This window comes from Centropristis striata, chromosome 20, assembly GCF_030273125.1.
Source record: "Centropristis striata isolate RG_2023a ecotype Rhode Island chromosome 20, C.striata_1.0, whole genome shotgun sequence".
Classification (NCBI taxonomy): domain Eukaryota; kingdom Metazoa; phylum Chordata; class Actinopteri; order Perciformes; family Serranidae; genus Centropristis; species Centropristis striata.
In genome coordinates, this window is record NC_081536.1 from 15,615,849 (window position 1) to 15,634,349 (window position 18,501).

Sequence of the window (18,501 nt, forward strand, 5' to 3'; positions counted from 1 at the left end):
ACAAATGCAAAATTTCAAAAATTTTCTTCAAAATTTGCTTCACCTCGAACCAAAAAGGTTGGGAAATACCAGTTTCATCTTTCACAATGCATTAGTTTATCATATGCTTTATTTAAAATGTAAAACCTTAAACTGGAAAAATAAGCAACCTGTCAAAGAAATATAGAGAAGTATAATATCTCCCTTTGAAATGTATATTTATCCCTCCTATATGCAGTCATTTTCATAAGCTGACATGAAGCACAATATACTGTTGGCATTGCTAAGTAAATTATTTAAATAAGGCACAGAGGGGTTGAGCTTCTTTGATGTTAATTTGCTCTTTCTTTTTACGTATGCAGAGTGTAAACTGTCCCGGCCAGGCCCCCCTGCAACCATAGTGACCATTGATGAGGAGAGCCCCAACGGTACGTACCAAACAGCTGCCCACCTACGCTCCTCACTTATGTGTTATGTTCCACTTCATTCTGTATTCCACTATGGTAAATGCTTCTGCACTCAAGTGTCTTGGATTGCACTGTTGGGATTGTCTCTGTTGCTTTGGTAATGCAATACATATTAATACTTCCCCTTGTGGGACTGCTCTGTGTTGTAGCGTAATAGCGCAGCGCTGATGATCTCTTGGGGCAGGTCGGTTATGGGAGATGTTTTGTCAGACATATTGGATTGCCATTTCGATTGTGTTTTTAAATTATAGATAAATAAATTCTGGTTGTTCTTGGTATGTGTATCTGTTCTGCTCTCCCTGAGTATGTGTGTGTATGTGTGTCTGAGTGGCTGAATACAGATGGTGTTTGTCATACAGATGTGACATGGGGCTACATTAATGAGTTGTCTGGTCCCCACGCAGGTTGTCTTTACTGTGGTATACTTGTGCTGCAGCAGTACAGAAAATCGCTGATGCATATAGCAGACACGCAGCACTTGAGTGGGTCAGGTGCAGCTATTCCACTCCTCTTTCCTCATCTTTCTTCCTCTTCTTTTGGCCTCTCCATCACCTGTTTCCACTTCTCAGCTCTCTTCAGTTTTTCCTCCCTCACCTTAATGGTTCTTTGCAATGAGCATCGAGCATTAACCATCTGCAGTTTGTGTGTTCGTGCAAATATGTGTGTGTATGTGCCAGAGTGCTGACTGCTGCTCGGGGAGGAGCTATATGTTCATTGTAGGAATGAGAAATGCATTCCCCTTAATGGAGCAGGTGTGTGTTAGTCTCACTCAGTTCTCCCTACAGATATTAGTTCGGCAGGTTAATAGAGTGTAATGAGCGGCTCTGACTGAAGGTAGAATCCAGAGCTTGTTTATACAGAATACTCTTCCACAGATGCTCCAGCAATTGCTGCCTGCAATATGTGCTCCGGGCACTGCTTTGTTGGTGGTTGTGAAGGAGAAATTGTCTGTGTGCACATATGCATACACCTTATGTGCATATTTGTTTCCCAGGAGTATGATTGGGCGGCTGTGTGTCAGAAGAGGCTGCCATTCGTCAGAGCAATAGCCTCCAATTCAGGCTGTCATACTGTCTCACCTACTCCTTCCTCCTCTCTGTGTGCAGCCATGATTTGGGGCTTTGATCGATTGCCGGGGGAATGTGTGAGATGGAGGTAGCCAAGACTGCATCCGAAAGCCTCCCTGGCCCCACATGCGCCGGTGCTCTGTGTGTGAGGGATTTGTGCTAATCTTCCTCATAAAGCACTCATTTACCTGGGATACGGGTCTCTTCTGGTTCCACCGTCCTTTTATTTATCTCTCGGTGATGAAACGGCCCAGAGCCCATCCTCCCCGTAATGGAATGTAAAACAGGCAACCAGCCGTTATTGACCAAAGCAATTATCCTTCTAAATGTGTTTCATCTCTTCTCTTCTGTCACACAGAAACCATACAAATGACACGTAATAAGATTCCATCTTTTTGAGCATTTGCCTTTATATTCATTCATGTCAGTGAATTGGAAAGCAAACAACATAATCACCCGTCTGTCTGGCTCTGTTTGGCTAAGGTCAGAAAACAGAGACAAAGAAAAACATTTAAAATCCTGTTTTTCTTTGCTCCTCAGAAGAACAAATTTAACATTATTCTGAAGAGGCGAAGAAGTCTCGGGGCCCTGTGGATGAGGTGTGTTGCTCAGAAACATGAAAACATTTGCAGCTGTCAACATGCCACGTTTTTTTTTATCAACAGTTGTGCGTTCATTGATTGTAGTCGGTGGAATTATATTGACTCAGTTAAGACAATAGACCTTGGCTAAGACATTGTGCAATAAGCCTATTTTCTTGGTTCTAGCTCCTTTCTTTTTTTTTTTCATTTCAGCGTGCTGTGTCTTATTCTTCGAGGTTTTCACTTTAAAGAAGCAGATAGTCATGAGGGGATGGCAACCCAGTTGCTCAAATGAAGCGTAACATGTTTAATTTATCCCAGCTGCTGCTTCTGCAGACCCACTGACAGGTGCCAGACACAACACATAAAGCCTAACTCACAATAGATCTCTACTGGGAAGACAGAGCTCGTTTTCTATAGGCTCCTTTTGCGTCTTTAGCCTATGAGCTCGGTTAATCAGATTGAAGAGATTTCTATCTCATAGCATAGGGCCAGCTATGTATGAAGAGAGCGAAAAGAGAGAGAGGGGCTCCCCCTAACAGCAGAGGGAAATCAGTGTGTCCGTTAATGAGCGTGCCGTCTCCTGGCTTTTATCTTGTCTCTGCAAATTCACGATTTGTATCAACTGTTGCCTGAAGCGTGTGAGGATCCTCTCAAGCCTCTGCATATTGAGCATCAGCTTATAGGAAATCAGAAACTAGTGTAGCTGAAGGGCTTTAATAAAAGGGAGTCAATTTGGCATTCTTTTATGTGCTGTATCTGCTCAGGTATTCACTCTAAATGCTGATTAATCATTGCATCTTGAGGAAGGATGACATCCACTAGAATGAGGCAATCAAAGTATAACACGCTCCACAGGCTGACAATGCAAGTAACCGTATCAGTCACTAAAATGCATGCTTGACCTTAAATGTTACGCCCCTGGCTGCACTGACTGTTCACAACAAGTGGTTTGATGGATAATCGAAGCTATTCGTCTGTGGTCAGGGAATCCCTTTGGTTATTGCACCTTTTCCAGAAGGGTTTAGGACTTTTTCTACTCAGACAAGTCTGAATAAATCTATTTCCATCCATTATAGATTAAATGGATTTAAAAAAAAATGTTTAATATTTGATTTCTTTCTTTTCATTAAAGTACAAGTTCAATGCAAGTACTGGCCCTGGCAGAGGTCCATCTTTTACCTATAGCTGCTGCGATGTACAGTAGACTTACAGTAATTGTTGTGACAAGCTCTTTGTCAAGTAATCCTTTATAAGCCTCTCATTAAAGCTGCAGTCATCACCAATCGTAAAGCTGTTGAAGTAAAAGATAATAAAAACTTCATGTTAACACCTCAAGCTGTTAATATTATGACAAAGTGCAGAATGAGACACATTATCAGCTCGCAAGCCTCTCATTAAAGGTGTGGAGATTATTTGGTTGTGATTAAGTCCAGTTTCAATTTGAATGGACTTCATAATTTATTATGTTATATCTCCATAGAAGTCCTAAATAAAGACGGCAGAATTTTCTTTTTTGAATAAGAGGCAGTGAAATTTAGAGCTTGACAAATAAATAGGTCTGTTGAAAAAACGGCAGATATTGGCTACAACTAAACATGTTTTTACAGATAATAATTATACAGAAAATGAGGCATGGGGTTATTTAGTAATCATATCATATTTTTTTTTTCATTTATACTATAATAGAATGTTTATCATAGACTGAGACTGAACACACATTATTGATGTTTATTTGGTATTATTTGTTCTTTATTTTTTTTTAGAAAAAGGAATTGGTATAGTATAGTATAATGTAAAACTCTGAATCCAAAAAAGCTGGGACGAGATAGAATATTATTTAATATACTTATTTTCTTAAGAATTCAGCTTTCTGAGGACCTTTGCATAGCCATAGTGATGCAAAATCGATGCACAATCCACATAGAATTTTCGTTCTATCTGCCACCATATCGGTGAGCTTGCTCCTTCTTAAATTGATATTGGTTTTGGTGTGTTCCTCAAAGTACCCACATTGTTTTGGGCTCTTATGAAAATTAAGACTGAGAGCGGACACACAGCACTCCTTACACTCCCATCAATGTATGCCCTTTTGTTGTTGGATGTATTCAGACCAATCCTTCACGTTATTAAAAGTACATTCTTTTTTGGAAGGAAATAATATCCTTGTCTCGTTTTTCATCTCTAAACTTGCACCAAAGTTGACGGCAAAAAGCTTGTCTGATAGAAAGTAAGGTGACAACTGCGCCAGAGTCTGTATGAAGACGAACAAAGGGAGCAACCTAAAACTTCTGCAGTGTTTCAGCTGTTTTCTCTAGTCTGTTGTCAACCCCCTGCTTTCATCGTCTTATTCGCATGTTGTGTTTAGACTCTGTGTTTCTGTTTTTAGACCCAAGACAACTGGCCACAGAGCAGCGTTGACACTGCATTAAAACATCTGATGCTGCTATAATGATGGCAAACCGAGGAAATATAGAGTGCAGATTCAAAATACCATGCAATCTGTTTAAAGGTCTCTCCTCTACAGCTCTCTGAGAGTGGTGCAGGCTTTCCCTCCTGAGCAAAATACCAGGTCTGTGTCTTCTTGTTTGCCTCTAGGATTGAAGGGCTTGGAGGCAGCTCTAGAAAGTGGTAAATGTGTTAGCAGGTTTAAACAATTAATGAGACGAGCCAGCCTATGTGAGTGTTTTTCTCAGCCACCATGGACTCATTAGCTTCTCTCCTTAAAGTTAATTCAATCCCTCACACTGTTTCTCTCCACCGAGCTTGTCATTAGCTCGGCCATCTCTGTTGCTTTATTCCTTTACATTAACGTGTTGTGTCGTTAGTCCATTTGAAGCCTTTTGCCTTCCTTATCTCCAATTCTCTCGCTCTTCTTTTGTCTTCATTTCCAGTCTCACTGTAAGAGCTTGATGTTGGCTGTTCTTTCACACTACATGACCACCATTGACCATTTTAAATGTTATCAGCCTATAAATTTGGGAAAGTAACCTGGCCTACCTGCAGGTAGGCCAATTTTCACCCCAAGAGTTTGGGGTTCTAGTCCTATGTCAAAACAAAAGTCAAAACGTCCGTTGACTGATGTCCAGTGCTCATGTCATCGTAACACCTTAACTTCTGGCATGTATGTGCATTTATGTTACTTTTTAAACAACCTTTATGCCTAATCCAGAATATTGTTGCCCTAACCTTATAGAAGTGGTTCTGTAGTGTCACTTTAAGGAAACTGCAGCTTTTTGACTTCATGTAACCGCTTTGTTTGCACTGAGTGGCCATTGAATGGGTTGATAACAGCCTTCTCAACCTTACTTCCATTTTTTGTACACATACAGTGCTGTGCACAAGTCTTAGGCAGGTGTGGAAAAAATACCTAGAAGAATTGAAAGCAAAGGGTGGTCACACCGAACGTTGTTTTGATTTTGATTTTTCTTCTGTTCATTCATTTTGCATTTTGTTAATAGATAAAAAATAAACTATTAACATTTCTACTTTGTAAAGCATTGTTAATTTACAGCATGTTTTCCACACCTGCCTAAGACTTTTGCACAGTACTATATATTGTTTTAATAATGGTCCAGAACGGGGTGAAATTGCTGCATGATGCATATTTTTGCACCTGCAGAGACCCCTAACCCTTAAAATATGGATAGTGATTATACCCAGAGAAACTGTCTTTGATTTGTAATGCTTCTTTTGGACAGTGGATATTAAATCTGAATTTCACAAACGAACACAAATAAAATGCAGCAGTTTTCCTCATTAAAACTGAACTTCCTCAGACCTCAATGAGAAGTCTGTAATTTAAATTCCATTAGTTGCACCTGGAAGCCAGTAGCATTTTCCGTGAGGTTAGCCACAGTCGGCTAAACTTCCAGTTAGACACCCCCAAGTACGTAGCACCATGCCTTATTATGATGAATCTTCAAGCACCCATAGTCCTGAATTCTACTGGTTTCAAACAATAGTAGTTGTCAGCAGGGAGCAAGTTGATGTATGAGGCTTTCAGTGAGGCCCTGAACAAATAGCAAGGGCATAATTTGTAACCCTTTTGCCATGTGGGGTGAAAGTCTTGATCCCTGTGCAAGGCATATTGCTCCATCATGAAAGCAGTTAACTAAATGTTAGCCACCTCTGTGCCTGTGAGACAATCCCGAGGGAATATGAAAGGCAGGTGTGAAGATCTGCCTTCTCAGACAAGAACCTGAATTTAGAAAATCACAAATTTTATCACATAAATATAAAATTGAACTTCTGCTATTTTTAAACAGTCTGTCACCTGTGCTACATTTAAGATGAGGTTATTGATATCCCACTATAAAATCATGAATCCACTAAAAAAATACTAATATTATTATTTATGTTACTCACAGCAGCCCCCAAGTCATTCATTGTTGTTTCGCAGTAGTGTTTCTTGTTGAGTCTATTTTCTGCAGACTTAGATTACAGTCTCACTGTTTACTGCATACACATTTAATTGAGCGGAAAGCACAACGAGACTCATTCTGTTTAGTGAAATGCCTGTCATTCCTCCGGCTTGTTCATTACAGATGAATATATGCGCTCTACACTGTATTCAAGTGTGTTTACATTAACGTGATAACTGCAGACAGGTTAGGTAGTGTTAGCTACCTTGCAACATGGCAGGATGAGACCATATATTAGGATGCATCCCTTGTATTTCTGCACAGCCTGCATCCGTCAACACAGCACAAACATTATACTTAGGTATGTGAGTATTTCAGGACAGACTTAAAGTCTGCACTGACCACACTAAGTAAGATGTTTCTATGTAGGTACCTGACCATGAAACCATTCATGAAAATGCTTTAGGAACCTTCAATGTACCAAAGTAACTGGTAGTGAGCCAAGACGATTTAAGAACTTCCAGTCACTGTATTTGCTCAATCATTCTGTAGGATGCCAGAACTGAACCTGAGCTTGTGAGCATTAAATGTGCACCGAATGCCACTTCTCCACTTCTTCTCCTCCTTCATCAACCCACAACAAAATGCATCCTATCACCAAACAAACTGTTCAGTTGATTCCCATGGCCTTGTCTCTTGAAACTGCAGTGGGTTTACATGCAATATAATGTGTACAGTATAATATCATATTACAATGTAATTCATGTAAATTATTAAATGGAAATACATTTTTTTGTGCACAGTGTACTGGATTTTTGCCTTGCTTTCATTTCCGAGCTGTACTCCAGTGCCAACATTCAGTGCCAGTGTGCAGGCAGTAGAGGAGAAACCTTTAACCCCCACTAGCCTTTTTCTAACTCCAGCACTAACACTTAACCTCAAGCCTCTGACTCCGGAGTCTGGAGTTTGCACTGTGCCTCAGAGCTGAATGCTCTTTGCCTAACCTCAAACTAGTTGAACACTAATAAAATCATCAGATTTTTTTTTTATGTGTAATATCTGATTCTTAAGTTAGTCGATTCAAATGGCTTTTTATTAAAAGCCATATTAAAATTACGTTTTGGTATTCTCACAAGGTTGGCTTTAATTTTGCTGATCAGGACTTTCCTCTTCTGCTTTATAATTGCAACTTTAGCAGAAGAGGAAACATCTGGGCAAATCTGGCTCGAGCTACCCAAGTGGCCAATTTGATTTTGTGGAGCTGTGAATCTGTAACTCAAATAAAACCAACACTGCTGTTTTGTGCGCATTCGAGCATTCGAAAATGTGTGTGTTTGTGTTGTTTTTCCTCTGTTCATGTGAAGTTGGACTGTTTGTGAGTGGGCACTATTTTTTATAATTCTGTGCAGATGTCTAATTACGGTTTTAAAATGTTCCCTCTATTCCTCTTTCTGTTTCTCTCTCTCTCTCTCTCTCTCTCTCTCTCTCTCTCTCTCTCTCTCTCTCTCTCTCTCTCTCTCTCTCTCTCTCTCTCTCTCTCTCTCTCTCTCTCTCTCTCTCTCTCTCTCTCTCTCTCTCTCTCTCTCTCTCTCTCTCTCTCTCTCTCTCTCTCTCTCTCATACACACACTGGTCTCAATTCCATCATCAGGTCCAGTTGCGATGATTGCTAGGTCATCAATATATAATTAGATGAAAGGCGGGATTAGTGCACCTGCTCCTCTTGGATTAGAGAGCAAAACAGGAGGGTGGGACACCCAGTGAGGCTCAATTATACACTACATACATTTCATTGTGGCTACCTCAGTGCATCTATATTTTTCTATTCAACTAACAAGCCATTATTTTGTTTATAGTGTAATTTATGGTAAACACTGTCTGCTTTCCAGATGCTGAAGGTCTTTGTTAATCACATTTTAAAGTGGCCAGCAACAGCCTGCACTTCCCATCTATTTGCCCCTAATTAGACCACTAGTCGTGTTTATGCTATTGTTTTTCTTTAGAAGTGGAGAATATATTTTAATATTTGATGTGCAAATAAAGGCAGCAATTATAGAATATTGTGGAGATAAACGGTCGGCATAATTACTCTTGTTTTGGTTGTAAATCACTTTGTGCTTCTCCTGATTACCCCGGCCTAACAGGCCTTTCATGTGTTATGCTGCACTGGAACATTATTTGCATGAACATTTTTTGGATTCACTGGTTTAAATATCTGTGTAAAATGCTCACTCAGAGATGCAAATAATCTCTGAGTCAAATTGCTTAATCTAATTTAATGTGTTTAAGTCATGCATGATCAGAGAAAATAATGTCATAAGTAAACAGTCTGAACTAAACTATTTTCTATTGCCAGATTTTTTTTTAAATCAGGGCCTTTTTCATAAGTGCTGGTCCTGGTGTGAGCCCACAACCCTCACTGCATTATTCATCTGATTTTCTCCCAGAATATTCCGGGATTGTCAATTTAGATTAATTGTGTCATCATAGAATATGTGTTTTTTTTAATCACATCTCTCCAAGGGAATCCCTGTGTTCTTTCACTGCAGCATCTCCCTCCCATGTACGTGAAGAGACTATAGAGCAGAATGATAGTTGTAAGTTCTCCACACTGTACTGTGGCACAGACGAGTGGAGAGATCACTGCAGTGTGTTCAAAGTACTGGCCTCTGCACGAGCAAAACCAAAACTCTTCCACAAATATGCAAAAACAGATTATCTATTAAGGGGGGATTATTTTTAAACAGAACATCGACCTTTTCTGTCACTTGACATTAAAAAGAGTTTTTCTTCCCCCAAAGCTGCAGAGCCAACGCTGTATTGATGGCATCATAAGTGGAGAGATCCTGGAGCTGCTCCACTGAAACAATGATGTCGAGTTTGTGGGAACCATAATGATGCTTGGGGCGATTTTAATGATGCTGGCATTTTCTGGCTCATAACTGTTAACACTACAATGAATTATGGTGAATTTAAAGCTCTTTGAAGTTGGACACAGCTCGATGTCAACAGAGAGGAAAAAGGTTTTTGCTCTGTGATGGTCGCTCATTATGAAATATTGATTTTATATTCTGCATTACACCACAACTTGTCAGACTTATTGGATATTGGTTTCTCTGCTGTATTAAAAGGGGAATCGTTCTTTTTTCCATAGTAGGAAAACACACACCTTGTATGTGTGTGTGTGTGTGTGTGTTTACTAATGTTTTCTTAAGCTAAATTATGAAATATTTGCATCACTTTTTAAAGAAATTGTCTGAAAGCTGCCCCATTTGTCTGATTTATTTGTGTTTGTCAGCTGGTAATTTTCATTCCTCTGTTAATAAGATATGGAGCATTCACCAATTAATTTTCAGCATATTGTAATGAGATCGCGGATTAGTTTAATCCTCACATTAGGCTGAACAGACATTAAAATGATTGGTCATTCATATTATATGTTTGGAGCTCATTTTTTTCAAGCAATACAAATTTGCATGCAGGATACAATGTGTGCCGTCAACAATAGTCATGTTGCCGTGGAGATTGATCCACGCGTCTCTTCCAATTATCGAGGCTATAGAATGCTGATGGTAAATAGACAGCACTTGTATTTTGCCTTTAACCTTTGTGGGATAAAGAGCTTTACAATTTGCTTCTGATTCATCCCTTCACACGCTGGGAGCAATTTGAAGTGTGTTTTTTCAAGGATTAATCTGGTCAAATAGAGATGTAAAGAGTTTGTTTATTTGAGGACATTTTCATTCTCAACCATTGATTTGATGTTTGTTTTGAAAAATTCAGGTTTTTTTTTTCAGTAATTCATAAGACAAGATAATTCGCTTTCACTTTCACTAAGAAAAGGAAATATGCATAGTTATTTATTAATTATTTTGTAAATTTGACTCTGACACTGTAGTATGACCTTAAGTAATAAAAAAAAGGCTATGAATAAAATGTATTATTATTGTTGTTTTGCAAAGATTATACTTAATCAACACCGTTCTTCAATTTGATATAGAAAAGATGAGAGAAAATATGCTTTTTGTCAAAGATACTATATTATCTTTTCTCTTTCATACATTGCCCTTAATCCCATTTTGTTAAAAAAAAAAAAAAATGCATTATCGTGAACCCAGTGAATTGTATCGAACCGTGAGTTGAGTTGCATCCCAACCACTAAGCCAGCATTTATCCAACAAACTGCTCTACCCCCTGAGCTGCAGCTGCCTCTGTTTGTCAATTGTTCCTTGGCAACAACACAACATCCAAATCCACCCTGCCTACTTGACCTTTAAAGTTAATGTGAAATGGCTGTAGGAGTTTGCTGACTGCTGTTGAAGCGTCTTGGCTCTAAAGATGACAAAAGCTGTTCGCTCCACCACTTTCTAAACTGAAAAATCTCAACAACCATTGATTGGGTGGATTGCCATGACATTTTCCAGAGGCATTAGTCTCAAGAGGACGAAGCCTAAAGTGGCACGGGCAGGTCAAAGTTTTCAGTTAAATATCTACATGGTGGATTTACAAAAAAAAATCTTCTCCAGACGTCCTTAGTGCCCACATGAAGGTGTACATTATGTCCCCAGCAGGTCTTCTGGGTGGACAGCCTCTGGCAGGTTAGATCAGGGGGTGAAGGGAAGTTTAAATTCTACTGACTGACTCCCCTGACTTTTCCTGTAGTGCCACCATGATGCTAACATTAGTGATGTTGGTAGAAATATCTAAACTATTGGATTGATTTCTACACATTTATGTCCACCTCAGGATTAGAGCCGGACAGAAATATCGGTCGACTGATATTATATTGGCCTATTAAAGGCTTATCAGTTTCGGTGTATATGCTGTCTGATATGTGCTGCTGTTATGAAAACCTTTTTACACAATACATAATGCAGCAAAACTTGTTTGCTGTGTTGTTTTAATCATTTTTTTTAAAATAGTCAACAAATGACTGATGTTGAACAGTAATGATCTTTATTAAGCCATTTTATTCCTATTTATTCTTTATTTGTTCAGTTATTTATAGAATTGGCTGACAATGTAATATATTATAATATATATTGTATAACAATGTTAAATATTATTTAATAAAATACTAATAATACAAGTTTTACATTTGAAAAAAGTCGGTGGAAAATCTGTGCACAATTAACACAAAAAGGTCTATTTTCATCCCAGCTCAAAAAAATTACTATATCAGCCACCATATCAGTTATTGATGAATTTCCCTCCTCTAAAATCAGTATCGACATCTGCCTCAAAAGTCCCATATCTGTCGTGCTCTATGCAGGAAGAAACATTGTTAACTTTTCCTGTAGCGCCATCATCAGGTCAAAGTTTTCACTTTGTTCCATGTCCAAATACATGAAAAGATAATAAGATAACACACGATAAATAAGGATGAACATGGTCAACATAACATGCTAAACACGAGCATGTGGGCACTTTCATTCAATAAATTTGTATGCTAATGTTTAACTGAAAGCTTAAACCGCTGCTGTGCACAAGGACAGCCTTACAGAGCTGCAAGCTTGGCTGCAGACTTGTTATTTAACTTCTTCATATACTTACTAGATCAAGTTGGCACGATTCTTTAAAAGATTTATGTACAAAGATAAGAGAAATGGTGTAATTGCTGCTGGGACATTAAGGTGCTCATTACTATCTGTAACACAGCTTTATGCCAAGGCTGAGCCACTCTTTGTACCAGTTTTTTGATCCGTCAGCTGTTAGTTCTGCATAGACATTAATCACAGTCCCCATAGTTGGTTACAAATGAGGCAGGATGGGATGAAATATGAGTCAAAGACAACAGTGAGACTGAGCATGAGGCTGGCAGACCGAATGTTGCTTTCTGTTTGCTTAAAAAATGACTATAGTTATAGTTGCACGAGAAACCAGTCTTTCGGGAGAAATCAAGTTATGGCAGCAAATTGGAGTTTACATGCACAGCGATAACATTGTTAGTTTAAAACCAGTGTTAGGTCAGTAACGAGATTTCTCACCCATGGTGCTTTAACATACTTTTCATTGAAGACTGGAATACTTCCAGTGCATTGGTTACTGTACGTGACACCTCAGCAGTATTTAGAGTCAGTTTTTTCTGTCTTTATATGGAATGCAGCTAATGGGCTATAAAATCAGAAATCCAGCTGTGTCTCTTCCAATTAAGGAAACCTTGTTTCTCAGTTGTAGAAATTGCCGATGCTTGACTCAGAGACAATAAAAACTAGGACTATACATGACTTCAGTTGAATTACACAGAGTTCCTTTTTGATATTGTCACACTCAGACATTGTAAGGCAAAGAAAAATTAGTTGCTTGCACTTACTGGTCCTTGTTGTGAAGGACCTGTTTGTGAGGCCAATTTGTTGTGGACATTTCTGAGGCTTGACTCAGACCAAGCTTATAATAGTTTGGGATTTTAAATTAGTTTTAGTTTTAGTTTTGTTGTGAATTTTTGTTTTCAAATGCAGTTAGTTTTTATTCTTTTTTAGAGTGAGTTTGCTAGTTATTATTTTTTTTTAAAAGGCTTAGTTTTACTTTAGTTTTTATTAGTTTTAGTGTTCGTTTCAGTTATTTTTGTAATGGGGTATTTTTGGGTGCGAGATTCAAAAATCTTCACCTCTGGGGGAGGGGGGCAGAGAGGCTACCTTGTCCAGCACTGCAAACAAGCCAACTTGTATATATTTTTTTTTTACCTCAAACAGTGATTTAAGTTGGTAAAACTTGGAAATATAAATTATTGACATTTAGGGCAATAATGTAAGTTAGCACAACAAAGGAAGCCAGTTGTATCTTTAAGTTGGGGTTCAAAACAAGGGACAATAGTTCTGCTAACTCTTATTCCTTTGTTGTGAAATGCAGGAAAGCGGTGAAATTCATTAGCGAAAGCTAGCGGCTAACTGATGCTAGCTGCGCTGCTTGTTACAGCTACAAGAGTAGCCATTAGCGTATCAATGCTAACTCAAAATTGTGGTCGCAACATTAGCTGACATTTCATAGCGGCGTTACAATCGTGCCAATTCAGCACATTGCAGAAGTTAGCAGAAGTAAGGATTAAAAGTTATTACAATGTAAAATTGTAATTGCTAAATCTGAATTCAGAGTTGAGCAAACTCAAAAACAAAACTTAAAATATTTTGTTTAATTGTCCAACTTAAAATTTTATCGAAGTTTGTTGCCTTGAAATTTTTAGTTCACCCAACTTTTCTTTTTCTGCAGTGAGGTTATAAATTAGCGTTTTTGTACAAGCTTTTAAAACGGACTTTCAGGTTCAAAGGGTTTTTCCCCTTGAGAAGTATTTCACTATTTTATCACCTGCTATCACTATAAGGCACTTGCTTCTATCTGAAGTGTGGGTAGATTGTTAACAGGTGACTTCCGTTAGTTTTGTAACCACATAATACAGTTAGTTGTCATTTTTTCAAAAACTCTCGTTTTTAAAATTTTTTATTTCAGGTAGCAACGGTGTTTTTTTCAATTCTAGTTTTTGTTATTTGGTTAGTTTTCGTTTACTATAATAACCTTGACTCAGACACAATGAAAGAGAGTGGCTTACCTTGAAATATTTTATGAATGAACTTGATCATGGAAAAAGAACCATTCCATCACATGCAGGGAAAGACAGTAATATGTGATGTCAGAGTCCTTTCGAAAGGTCATTTCCCAGTGGCATTGTATTTAATGCAAAATAATTTGTAAGAGCCAGAAAGAGATGTTCAGCCTAAATATTGAAAACATAGACACAGACGTCCTTGTTTAGACCAAACTGGGAACAGCTTCAAACAAACATTGAATTCTTCAGTTTAACTTAGGTAAAGGTTGATTTATAATGTGCAAAAAATAAATCCCATTCTACCACAACAGCCACGTATTTCACTGTAGAAAGCTCTCAATAAATGAGTTATTTGTGAATAAATCCGGTTTTGTTTTTAATGACCTTGCACTGCCTTGGGTTTTGTGTCTAACAGAGGCTGTGGTGGGACTTTAAAGCAGTACTTCACCCTTCATATGACCATTTGGATATTATTTACTCACCCCCTGCTACCTTTAATTGTTGAAAAACACTTTCTTTTTCTCCCATGGCTACATGGTGAACAGAGAATTTGAAAACTGAGTTAATCCTTGGTAAATTAAAGTAAACAAATCATATCAAAACAACAGTTTAGAAACTCCCACACAACTGTATTTAACTGTAATCCAAGTCTCATTTAACCTCTATTATCCTCACCGCTCTCTAAATACATGCATTTTTACTTACATTTTGTTATTTAAAGACACAGTTCACCCCTTAATCAAACAGACGAGTTTTTCCTCGTAGTTGTAGTGCTGATTTTCAATCTAGATTGTTTTGCTCTGAGTTGCAGTGTGTTGTTGGTGTCTGCTGTCTCTGAAATATAATTGAACTACATGGCACTTGGGCTGTGTTTTCAAAGCACCAAAAAAGACATCCAGAGCAATGTCTCTTTGCAGTAACCATGCCCCGGTTACTGAAGATAATCCACAGACCTTGTGGACAGATTCATGTTGAACTACTTTCTTTCTAGTATAGAAAGTGTAGAGAAAATGCAGTATTCTGTCATGTGGGGAAACAAACCCTATTCTTAGTTTATAAATGTGGTTATGCATACTACACTGGAGCTCTTGCAAAATGTGTCACACATATCTATTTTAGTCCACATGGGAAACCTTAGTCTTTCAGCTTGTGTTTTCATCCAACACAGTGATATATTTCCCAGAAAGAATACTTATTTAGAATTAAATAATAAATACACATGAAACTGCATAGTGATCACGTCTGTTCGGGTCAAATTGACTATAAGCAGATGATAATTGTTTTTCTTTATATATCTAACACGATTTGCATTAATATAGCTATCAGAATGGTGTTTTTTGAAAATGTGGCTGATGTGGATGATGAAAGAAGTGAAATGTAATTCAAATAGAATATGATCATTTGCTAATACTTTGTGACATACAGTTCTGTGAAAAGTCTGGCAGGTGTGAAAAAATGCCTAAAAGAATTTATGCTGGTTTGAAGACAAAGGGTGGTCACACCAAAAAATGATTTGATTTAGATTTTTCTCAAACTCAATATGGTTTTCACTCTCAAAACACTGAGCAGATGCTGGTAAAAAATACTACTTAGGTGAGAAATCTTTTAATTACCCACCCCTTTGTCCTGGAATAATTTGCAAAAGAACTTGAAACTGTCTGAGCTGACCACAATTGTGGAATTCAAATCGACTGCTCCAAATAAGTTTGCTACTGATGCTCATTCAGCGTGATGGCTGTATTTGTATTTAATGTCTGTGATAACTGTGTTTAATGTTGTAACTTGTCTCTTTTTTATGCTGCCTTTTTGGCCATGTCTCTTACATACATATATATATATATATATATATATATATATGTGTGTGTCTATATATGTATATATATGTGTGTGTATATATATGTATTTATATATATATGTGTATATATATATATGTATATACACATTACTGTATATTCATTGAAAGAGTATACAAAGACAATATATTTAACCTCTTAAAAAGTACAGAGTTAGGGTTAGACCAAAACACTTTATGATGTAGGTTTGACTTTCAGCCACATGCTGAAAACGCACATTTGCAGAAACTAGAAGATATTAGCTTCCAAGTGAAGCTTCATACATGCATTTTGGCCTTACAGTTCACCTGTTATGTCCTCAACATTTTTAATCTGTCTAATACTCCTAAACCTCCCCAGACAGGTGAGTTGTAAGAGCTGAATATTTAAACTGTGTATACTCTGAATTCTGCATTTGATGCATTCTGTTTTTATCAACATTTTCCCTACTTTAATATTGGGAGTTGTAAAAGTTAATTTCTTAAAACAGTATTTGTATAAGAATTATACTATCCAGAGCTTTTTGATCCACTGTAGCCATATTGCAGAAGGCAAATATGGATGTACATGGTTTAATTTGATCAAGAAACACTGCCTGGGTGCTGTTGGAAAAAAAAAAAAAAAAGTCACTCCTGTGCCCTGTAACAGTTTGGGGTGTGTCGGTGAATATTCATCACACGTTCCCAAAGCTAGAAATAAGAGAGATGGGTCTGCCCCATCTCTGATGTCATCCCAATGTACAGTTGCATAGAGAACTGCTTAAAAATGATGGCAGTCATTGGATGGGAGTCAGTTTCAATAGCCAGAACATCTTTCAAGCTAACGTTGGAGAAATGCAAAAAGTCAGTCTCCCATTTATTATCAATGGAGCAGCTCCAGGCTGTAAATCAGAATGACATCACAGATGAAAAGCTCGGTTCTTGAAATTTGAGCTTTGGACAGACCACATTTATGTGAGATTCAGATACTAACTGAGCCTGTTACAGACACTTCAGCGCCATGCTTGGGTGGCTTATTCAACGCCCCAAATTTCAGATTTTCACACTGAGACATGTAGCTTCCTACCTACCTCTGCTGGTGAAGAATATGCTGTGTGACTCAAGCCGTGTCCAGTTTCCTAGGATTACTGTGTTACACACTCAAATCAAGTCTTAGCAGTATGTCTCCTGCTGGCCAATTCTCTTGATTTTTAATGCAACATGTGAATGGTTATGAATGCCACGTGAATCTGCAAAATCTGAACAGCCATTAAGTTATTCAAAGCAGCAGAGCAGCCTCTTGAACTCAGCAATTAAAAAGGTTTCCTTGTCGTTATGTGCTCAAAATGTTCATGTTATTGAAGACCGCAGTAGCATTGTACACAAAGCTTTCTGATAGTTAAGCATTGATAGGACTTGAGTCATATCTGTTTTCTTTTCAAAGGCGATAGGTCTCACATACCACTTCACGTTACTCAAGGTAATGAAAGCTCTTTCTCTCTCTCCTGGCAGCCAGGTTTGCTTTTAAAGGTTTGGACCTGTTTAAGGGGCTTTAAGAGTGTAGATGACAGGCTTGGATTGCCTGACAAACTCACTCCTGAGTAATCCTGGATAATGCCACGTGTAAAACCAGTGATGTACAATCCACTGACATCTTCACTGTATTGTATGTGATGTCAGTGACCTGATCAAGGACGTATGCTAATGCATTAAATCCTTTCCAAAAGTCGTAAAATGTGACCGTCGAGTGCTGGAGGCACAGAGAATTTAGAATGGTACAAGACAGTGGTCTGTGGAAAAGAAAATCTGTTGAACATTACACTCACTGCACATATGTTCTCCAATTCACTGCCACATGTTTGCACTACTAGTTTTTTAGTTTGGTCTTCGTTGTTTGTTTGTACATTTATTTTATACTATTTATGCATTTTCTTATCTTTATTTTATTTAATTTTTATTAATCTATTTTTATTACCTTAATCTGTCTTTACTCTCTACTTGTACACCTGAATTCCTTTATCAATAAAGGAATAGCTTATTTTAACTCGTCTTGTCTTATCTTAATTTCAACTTGTAAATTAAAAAAAATAATAACAACATGAATTACAAATGAATTGCAAATATTTTAAATGCAGCAACAATATGGTCACACTTAACCAGGAATTATTCTCATTCATTCATTCATTCATTCATTCATTCAATATAGTTAATAATAGGTCTGTCAATCAATTAAAAATATAAATTGTTATTAACTGCATGATTGTCTGTAGTTAATTGCAAATTAATCATATTTTCACATCTGTTCAAAATGTACCTTAAGGGTAGATTTTCAATACTCTTATCAACATGGGAGTGGACAAATATGCTTGGTTTATGCAAATCTATCTAGATTTATTTTTGTATATTAATTATCAACATAGCTACTTAAGGGCAAAACATTTATTTATGGAACTGGAGTTAAGTCCACTAACCACTTTTCCAGCTGCCGGTCAAAATAATACGCTGTCACCCTGAGGTACCTGAGTTAAATTAATCCAAAAGTGATGCAACTGTCAGACTCTTCCAACTCCTTCCTCTGCGTGTTTGGTCTTCAAGCAAAGTCTTCAAGATGCATGTCTTTGATACAGTGGTAGTTCTCGAAAATAATTTATAATGTAAGTGTTGTAGTTGGATGTGATCCGAATCATTTTATATG

At 37.6% G+C, this 18,501-nt stretch overlaps 1 protein-coding gene across 1 annotated transcript in view; it reads left to right on the forward strand.

The window, feature by feature from the left end:
• Positions 1–18,501, forward strand: part of pcdh15a (protocadherin-related 15a) — a 264,071-nt gene that overhangs the window by 100,935 nt on the left and 144,635 nt on the right. Inside the window, exon 5 of the mRNA XM_059358970.1 lies at positions 342–407. Coding sequence (XP_059214953.1) covers positions 342–407 — 66 coding nt within the window. The remainder of the gene's footprint in view (positions 1–341; positions 408–18,501) is intronic.